This window comes from Drosophila subpulchrella, chromosome 3R, assembly GCF_014743375.2.
Source record: "Drosophila subpulchrella strain 33 F10 #4 breed RU33 chromosome 3R, RU_Dsub_v1.1 Primary Assembly, whole genome shotgun sequence".
Classification (NCBI taxonomy): domain Eukaryota; kingdom Metazoa; phylum Arthropoda; class Insecta; order Diptera; family Drosophilidae; genus Drosophila; species Drosophila subpulchrella.
Genome location: NC_050609.1, coordinates 17,773,127 through 17,780,701, shown reverse-complemented (window position 1 = coordinate 17,780,701; position 7,575 = coordinate 17,773,127). Strand labels below are relative to the sequence as shown.

At 47.8% G+C, this 7,575-nt stretch overlaps 5 protein-coding genes across 5 annotated transcripts; 3 read left to right on the top strand and 2 right to left on the bottom strand.

Moving 5' to 3' along the window:
- The first annotated feature begins 14 nt into the window (after positions 1–14).
- Positions 15–1,363, top strand: LOC119563430 (translation initiation factor eIF-2B subunit alpha). The gene is made up of 6 exons (XM_037876816.1): positions 15–146; positions 206–307; positions 369–580; positions 651–805; positions 864–1,134; positions 1,191–1,363. Exons 1-6 carry the CDS (start codon positions 113–115, stop codon positions 1,335–1,337), a joined length of 921 nt encoding a protein of 306 aa, XP_037732744.1. The 5' UTR covers positions 15–112; the 3' UTR covers positions 1,338–1,363.
- LOC119563432 (protein PFC0760c) lies at positions 1,354–2,202 on the bottom strand. Its single transcript, XM_037876818.1, has 2 exons — positions 2,018–2,202; positions 1,354–1,722 (listed from the first exon to the last, which is right to left on the bottom strand). The coding sequence occupies exons 1-2, from the start codon at positions 2,162–2,164 to the stop codon at positions 1,486–1,488; spliced, it is 384 nt and encodes a 127-aa protein (XP_037732746.1). The 5' UTR covers positions 2,165–2,202; the 3' UTR covers positions 1,354–1,485.
- Positions 2,147–2,815, bottom strand: LOC119563431. The gene is made up of 2 exons (XM_037876817.1): positions 2,532–2,815; positions 2,147–2,476 (listed from the first exon to the last, which is right to left on the bottom strand). Exons 1-2 carry the CDS (start codon positions 2,725–2,727, stop codon positions 2,175–2,177), a joined length of 498 nt encoding a protein of 165 aa, XP_037732745.1. The 5' UTR covers positions 2,728–2,815; the 3' UTR covers positions 2,147–2,174.
- A 385-nt stretch (positions 2,816–3,200) lies between these two features.
- LOC119563429 (conserved oligomeric Golgi complex subunit 7) lies at positions 3,201–5,711 on the top strand. Its single transcript, XM_037876815.1, has 4 exons — positions 3,201–3,396; positions 3,452–3,745; positions 3,796–4,482; positions 4,544–5,711. Exons 1-4 carry the CDS (start codon positions 3,238–3,240, stop codon positions 5,633–5,635), a joined length of 2,232 nt encoding a protein of 743 aa, XP_037732743.1. The 5' UTR covers positions 3,201–3,237; the 3' UTR covers positions 5,636–5,711.
- A 128-nt stretch (positions 5,712–5,839) lies between these two features.
- On the top strand, positions 5,840–7,520 carry LOC119546621 (mannosyl-oligosaccharide alpha-1,2-mannosidase IA). The gene has a single exon (XM_037853063.1). The coding sequence runs from the start codon at positions 5,912–5,914 to the stop codon at positions 7,481–7,483; it is 1,572 nt and encodes a 523-aa protein (XP_037708991.1). The 5' UTR covers positions 5,840–5,911; the 3' UTR covers positions 7,484–7,520.
- The last annotated feature ends 55 nt before the right edge of the window (positions 7,521–7,575 follow it).

Here is a 7,575-nt window from a genome sequence, read left to right as displayed (position 1 = left end):
CCCGGGCTGCCAATCGGTAATCGATTAAATGCAACGTGTAGAGGGGCCCTCGACGAACAGCTGTTTATTTTGTTGACGTTTAACGTGCGGCAATTCTCACAATTTCATCAAAATGCCGCAAATTTCGGAAAATGGCCAGGATTTTGGTGAGTTAAATAAATGCATAATGTTTTGGCCAAGGTTTATTAACTGTTTCCACCCTCAGATGTGGTCAAGTACTTCCTGCAGCTCCTCGAGGAGGATAAGGACCTTTCCTCCGGCATTGCCGCCATCAGGACTCTGCTTATGATCCTGGAAAAGAAACAGTGTATGTTGGCTACAAACTCGCCTTTGTGGTTAATTTTTAACCTATATAACCCATCCCCCAGTTGGCACCATTCACATCCTCCACACAACCATGAGGGAAGCGGTGGCCGCCATGCGGAACACGGATTTGTCCATTGCTGCCATTGTTTCCGCCGGGGAGCTCTTCTGCCGGTTCATCACCCTCAGTCTGGACGACAAGCACATGGAGGAGTGCCGCCAGATTATGTTGAACCGCGGCAAGATCTTCCTCACCAAGTTGCTCAACTCCCGGCAGGTATCCACTTCAATTTAGAAAGCTATTCTCAAGCACGATAACCATATTGTCTGTATAAATTCCTATTCAGGTGATTGCCCAGCAGGCCCAGAGGTTCATCACCGACGGCTGCCGCATATTGACCCACTCCCGGTCCCGAGTGGTTCTCAAAGCCTTGATTACGGCCTCGCAGAACAAGAAGTCCTTCCATGTGTACGTAACGCAGGGCGGCACAGGAAACTCCGGGTGGGTTAGAGTTCGATTCCCACTAAAATTCCCAATTATAAACACTACCCATCTTTAGCGAAGAGATGGTTAAGGACCTGCACGCCGCTGGCATTGACTGCACTCTGATCCTCGACTCCGCCACTGGCTATGTGATGGAATCGGTGGACTTTGTGATGGTGGGCGCCGAAGCGGTGGTGGAGAGCGGCGGGATTATCAACCGCATAGGCACCTACACCATGGGCTTGTGCGCCCGCGAGATGAAGAAACCCTTCTACGTCCTGGCCGAGAGCTTCAAATTCAGTCGTCTGTATCCACTCAATCAGCGCGATCTTCCGAACGAGTACAAGGTTAGTTCTTTTGGAATTAACAACAGGAAATCCTCTAAAAGCTGTCTTCTTTGTAGTACTCCCGCAAGCATCTGAACGATGTGAGCAAGGTGCATCCACTGGTCGACTATACGCCACCTGTCTACATCACCCTGCTCTTCACCGACCTGGGAAGACTGACGCCCTCGGCCGTGAGCGACGAGTTGATCAAGCTCTACATGTAAACGGACAATAAAGATATTGCACTTAACTACGTTTGTTTAATTATGACTGACTACTTGAGATGGATAAATAGAGGCTCGATATTACTGAGTATATGTACATAAAATAAAGCTAGTTACTTCCGCTTAGCCCTAAAATTTAGATTGTGTCTTAGAACTGCATTTCCCGCGAGTAGTTGGCGTCGATTTCGTCCTCTGACCCCCAAGGATCGTACATGTCCAGGCTGTAGTGGGACGTTTCGCTGTTGTTGCCATCGTCGTTGGTGTACTCGCTGTTGTACTCCTCATCCGTATAGCTGTCACTGCCACTCTCTTCGTCCGATCCGTGATCGTGGGCACCAAAGTGGTCGTCGAAGCCATCATCAGCATCCTCCAGATCGCTGGCGTTCTGGATAATGGAAGGTTTTATTTAGAATGGGTTTGGAAAAACAGGTCGAGGCTCTTGAATACTTTAACCTTTAAAACTTTTTGTATCTTGATTACTAGCTGCCTAAATGAACATCGTTTATCATTAATATATCAGTTTTCAATGAGTAATTTAATATACTGAGTATTTTTAATAATGAGCAAAACGATTTCATCGAACACATTTTCTGAGAATTGAGTAAACATTCGCCACAAACAGGTTTCAAAGTTCAAGTTCCAAGGAATTCAGTTCACCCAAGTATTGTTGCAAAACTCACAAATTGCCCGGACTGTATGTTGATCTCGATCTGCAGGCGGATGTCCATGACGAGAAATGCAGTGGTGACCATGATGGGAATGGTGAGACGAGATTTCCAGGCGAGATCCGTGAGGAACATGAAGACCTTGCCAAAAAGGGAGTCCATTGTGATTTGTTTAGTGCTCAGCCGGAGGCTGATCCCCCTCCGCTTCCTCCTCTCCTGCTGCTTCCTCCGCCGACTGCTGCAGTGCGTCGTGCTCCAATATGTGGAAGGTTTCGCCGACGCTTACCGCCTGAACGGGCAGCAGGTGTCGGTGGAGGCGACCGCTCTCGATGGGGGCGTCTAGTTCGAGGAACTGCTCGAATATGGAAATGGGCACTCCCTCCGAGGAGAGTAATCCCCGCATGCAATCCTGCCGCTTGTCGCGCAGGTTGTCCAGCAGCTTGTTTCCCTTTTGCACCCGGGCCAGCTTCCGTTCTAAGGGAGATGGTTATTTAATGGTGATATGTGCTTTACTGGACCTAAAACCCACCTAGTAACTTTAGATAGTCGCTGGAATCCGGCAGGGGCTCGATTTTCACGTCCCTTTCCGAGTTGCTCTCTGTTCCTGGGGGCGGGGGCGGGGTGAAGTTGTCCTCGAAACTGGTGCTCTCCTCCGCTGTCTCCGTGTTTCCTTGCTCAACTGTTGTGTTTTTCAAGTGCCAGGGATCGGCATTGCCAAGTGACATGTTTTACGAACCAAATAAACTTAAATCCCAAAAACTCCCTATGAAAATATTGTATTTTTTGCAGTGTGCCCGCAGTGATTGTCCCTCTAAAACACCATAACGCCTCGAAAAAGCAGCCGTTAGCAGTTAGATATTCGCACTACATCCGCAAGCATATATATTTCGCGGGCTTCTTACAATAAAACTTGGACCTTATATATTTTAAATTTAATTTTCTTCATAGCTTTTTTTTTGGATTTTTGGAAAATTTTAAGTTCTGTAATTTTTGATATGATAGCCTAAAGTAAAACTTTATTTACCCGGAACAGCGCAAAACAAAAGAGTAAATACACAAAACAATAAATATATGAATAAATTAGCTAGTAAAATTATAAAATTAGCTAAAAATAATGCGCATAAATTAAATTATCCGCATCCGCATATTCACAGCCATTGAATCCCCGTTTCTGTGGTATAATTTTCCTCCGCAAGCACGGTCACACAGCTTTAATCAACGTCACCAAGTGAACCATGGATGTTTCGGCTCTTTCGGGGCCAAATTTTAGTCCTGCGGAGTGGATAAACGCCAACTACAAGAAGTTTGTGGACGAGAATGGCCGGGACGACAGCGACGCCGCCTCCTCCTTCATCCGGAGCTACGTGGCCAAGCTGCAGCTGTACATATTCAACGTCAGTAGATCTCCCAGCTGTTTTGTTCTCCATCCAAAAAATTTTTAATTCCCAGGTAAACAATGCTGTGGAGGAGTCCAGTCGCCAGGTGGTGGCCAGCATGCCGAGGATCGCCAAGGAGTCGGCTGCCCTGCAAGGAGACGTCCGCCGGCTGCAGGAGAAGATGAGTACCATGCGCTTGGAGGTGGCTGCGGTGCAGAACGAAACCGGCGAGTGCATGGCCACCTTGGAGCGGCTCAACACCAAGAGCCAGAAGCTCCAGGTGGCCAAGGAGTCGCTGCAAGAGTCGGATGGCTGGGGCAATCTCCTGGCCGAGCTGGAGGATGGATTCGAGCGCAATGATCTGAAGGTGCGTGAAATCATATAATGAGAATCCGCTTACCAATCCTTAACTTGCAGGGAGTCTGCGAAAAGTTGATAGCCCTGCAAAAGTCCCTGCACGCCCAGGAGCAGTTGCCAGGACATGCCGAGCGGCAGACCCAAGTCGAGGACTTCAAGAACCGCCTGGAGGCCCTGGCCTCGCCCAGTGTGGTTCAGTGCTTTGCAGAGGGCAATACGGAGCAGGCCCAGCACTATGTCCAGATCTTCACAAGCATACAGCGGCTGCCGCAACTCCAGCAATATTACCGAGCTGTGCAGAAGAACTTTTGGCAGCAGCAGTGGAAGCAGACTCTGGAGCTGCAGGGCACGGACCACTCTCAGCAGCAGCAGCAACAGTTCCTCACTCTCTACTACGATCAGCTGCTGGAGCACTGCCAACGCCAGGTCAAATGGTGCTCCAATCTCTTCGGCGAGGACAACTTACAGCCCTTTCTGGTGATTGCTGAACTGCTGCCTGCATTGCAACCCACGCGGGATGCTCATATCCTACAGCTTTTGAAGACTTCCAATGAAAGATTAGAGATGCTGGCCTTGTTCGCCCAGGTGAATCACAGTTTTGTGTTGCACTTGAACTCCTTGCTGGAGCAGTCGCACATTACGTTGTCCGAGGAACTGCATCGTCTTCTAGGCGAGGCGATTTTCGAGTATTTCCACAAGTTTATCCAGCAATATCCGCGCTTGGAGGAGACCCAGCTATCGACGCAGGTAGATCAATATGATCTTTAAGTTATGTTGAATTCGCTTCAATAGTTATGTACCAATTCAGGTGGATCGCCTTTCATCCAATCAGGCCACTCCCAGCGACGGTGTGCGTCATCTGGAGGAGAGTACACGGAAACTTTACGAGTGGCTAAAAGAGGCCTGCGAACGCTGTGCCTCGATAACCAGTGACTTGGCTCTTTGCAAACTCATAAGCCTGCTGAACGGCATCTTCAAGCGACAGCTGGAGAGTTTCGGACGCATCCAACGACAGATTGGACTCAGTCTGGGATCCAGCAGTTATTCAGCACAGAGTGAAAACTGGTCTCTGCTGCAGTACACCATGTCGCAGTTGCAATGTCTGGCCGACTTTCAGGTGCAGCTGCATCAATTTGAACAGGACTTGCACACACGCATGGTGTCTTTGTCCAACAAGCTGACCAAACCGTCCAATCGAGGACCCATCACCATCTTCCAGACCTGCGATCATGCCGCTCGCACGCAGCTGTTGAACAGCATTGCAGACTTTCAGCAAAAGAAGTCGGAGGCCACCGATAGCCTGGGTATCTTCCCGCAGATTTATGCCACTTTAAAAAGCCACTTTGCCGATACACACGACATAACGCTCAATATATTACTGCAGCCCATTGAGACCCACTTGGCGCACATTCGCCCGCCTGTCCAGGATAACGCTGCGTCAGGCATTGATATGCCCTCTTTCAGCTTTGCCCCGCAGGAGAGCATCACCCAGATTGGTCAGTACCTGCTCACCTTGCCGCAGCACCTGGAACCGCTGCTCCTGTCGCCATCATCTCTGCTGAAGCAGGCCCTGGAGGTGTGCAACATTAAGTATACACAAGCCATTCCCTGTGCCGACGTCCTGCTCTCCCTGGTTGTGGAGCAGTGCTGCGTTTTGTACCAGGCGCAGATACTACAGATCAAGTCGCTGCCCGCTTCCTCGGCCACTCAGCTCAGCGTCGATATTGAGTACCTTTCCAACGTGCTCGAGGAGCTCGGCTTATCCATCAACCTACAGTTGTCCCAGATCCTCACGCTGCTAAAGGCTGCTCCAGATCAGTACCTCACCCTCAGCAGCGGGTGCGAGCCGCGTCTGGTCACAGCCATTCGGCAAATGCGCAATATTATATCTACACAGTAGATATGAAATAGGTATATAAAATAATCAAAGTAATATATTAAAAATGTATTTATATAAACTATACTGTTGGCCCTAATTTTGGCAAAACCGGTATTTAATTTTACTCTATTTCTGTAGAGACATATGCTTTTTTTCTAAAATTAATAGGTACAACAAAGCGAACTCAAATGTTTAATCAAGTGTCTGGAAACTAGGACCAGTAGTTCGGGTTGGCTTAGTTAATTGCACAAATGTCGATCTCACTTTACTTATTACCCAAGCTGACTCAGTTCCAGAATGTATTTCTTTTATTTCGCTGTTCGACGAGCGCATTTTAAATGGTATACGGGAAATACCGCGTCAAGAATCGGAATAATTCTCACCGGGATTCTTTCAGTCGGCGTAATTGCTATTACCTATATTCAGTGCAGGGCATTGATAAGGCAAGCGTTTCAGGAAAATGCGGCGAATGAAGTGATATTAACGGAGGAGATAAATCCCGCCGAGGTGCGAGTAAAGATTAAGGAGATGATGCTGCACGCCTGGCGAAATTATGCTCGCGTTGTATGGGGCACCAATGAATTCCGCCCGATTTCACGACGCGTACATGGCGGTAGTGACTTCGGGTCCTACAAACTCGGTGCAACCATTATAGAGAGCTTGGATACTCTGTATATAATGGGTCTGGAGAAGGAGTTGAAGCGTTCTCGAGATTGGATCGAGAAGTCATTCAGTTTGGATCGAGTTGATGAACCATTGCCCGTTATAGTGCTAACTTCCAGGCTGCTCTGTCCCATGCTAACACTCTACTCCCTCACTGGGGATCTCCTGTACAAGGATAAGGCCGTTCATATTGCCGATAGGATCCTGTCTGCCTTCGACACGCCAACTGGAATACCCAGGCGACTAGTGGTTCCAAAGAAAGGCAGCACCCTCACAAGGTATCTGGATGACGTGTCTCGTACTTCGGAGTTTGGAGCGCTGCACTTGGAGTTCTTTTACCTCAGCGAAATCACTGGATCTTCAGTTTACCTGGATCGAGTGGATGGTATTCGGCAGACGATTGAGCAGGCAACCAAGGTCAATGGTCTGTATCCCAATGCCTTTTGCACAAAGTATGGTACATGGGAAAACTACAACTGCTCGGTGAACCGGTATTATGACACACTCCTTAAATCATGGATGCAATCCGGGGAATCAGATACTCAAAATGAAGATCTATTCGAGGACGCTTTGCTGGCTGTAGCTAAAAATCTGGTTGTCATAAATGACGAAGATGTAACCTATGTAACGGAGATGAGAGATGGTTCTCTAAGCCATCGGATGAAACAGTCGGATTGTTTTGCTGGCGCTCTTTTTGCCCTGGGAGCAGCAGCAACCTCGGTGGAGCATTGGGAGAAGTATTTTGAGATCGGCATGGGGATAGCAGATACTTGTCATGACATGTATTGGGAATCTCCTACGCGGTTAGGTCCGGATACTTTTGCATTTACGAAAAATAGCCAGAAGGAAATTCTCCCCCTTCAAAAAAACTTCTATATGTTACAACCAGAAGTCGTGGAAAGCTACTTTATACTCTGGCGACTGACCCATGATGAAAAGTATCGCCTTTGGGGTTTTGAGCTACTGCTGGCAATTGAGAAATACTGCCGGACGCCCAATGGATATACTGGTATCATGGACGTCAATAGCAGTTCTTCGGAACCGGATGACGTCCAAAGGTCTTTCTTTTTGGGCGCGACCCTCAAGTATCTGTTCCTGTTGTTTTCCGATGATGATGTGATTCCCCTGGATAAGTGGGTTTTCAACAGCGCAGGACATTTTCTGCCCATTAAGGGTGTAAATTCATTGTATCGTCAATATAATTAATAAAAATCTATAATAACTAAATATATATTTTTCGAGGAGTGTAAGTATCAAAGTAGTAGTAAGAAGTTTTAGTATTTTACTAAAACTAACTG

Bases quoted from the DNA above. Each gene is read 5' to 3' on its own strand.
- LOC119546621 (XM_037853063.1), top strand. From the start codon at position 5,912: ATGTATTTCTTTTATTTCGCTGTTCGACGAGCGCATTTTAAATGGTAT.
- LOC119563429 (XM_037876815.1), top strand. From the start codon at position 3,238: ATGGATGTTTCGGCTCTTTCGGGGCCAAATTTTAGTCCTGCGGAGTGG. The intron at 3,397-3,451 runs GTCAGTAGATCT...TTTAATTCCCAG, and splicing joins TGCAGCTGTACATATTCAAC to GTAAACAATGCTGTGGAGGA. The intron at 3,746-3,795 runs GTGCGTGAAATC...CTTAACTTGCAG, and splicing joins TCGAGCGCAATGATCTGAAG to GGAGTCTGCGAAAAGTTGAT.
- LOC119563430 (XM_037876816.1), top strand. From the start codon at position 113: ATGCCGCAAATTTCGGAAAATGGCCAGGATTTTG. The intron at 147-205 runs GTGAGTTAAATA...TTCCACCCTCAG, and splicing joins GGAAAATGGCCAGGATTTTG to ATGTGGTCAAGTACTTCCTG. The intron at 1,135-1,190 runs GTTAGTTCTTTT...TCTTCTTTGTAG, and splicing joins ATCTTCCGAACGAGTACAAG to TACTCCCGCAAGCATCTGAA.
- LOC119563432 (XM_037876818.1), bottom strand. From the start codon at position 2,164: ATGGACTCCCTTTTTGGCAAGGTCTTCATGTTCCTCACGGATCTCGCC. The intron at 1,723-2,017 runs GTGAGTTTTGCA...TCCATTATCCAG, and splicing joins ACATACAGTCCGGGCAATTT to AACGCCAGCGATCTGGAGGA.
- LOC119563431 (XM_037876817.1), bottom strand. From the start codon at position 2,727: ATGTCACTTGGCAATGCCGATCCCTGGCACTTGAAAAACACAACAGTT. The intron at 2,477-2,531 runs GTGGGTTTTAGG...CATCTCCCTTAG, and splicing joins CGACTATCTAAAGTTACTAG to AACGGAAGCTGGCCCGGGTG.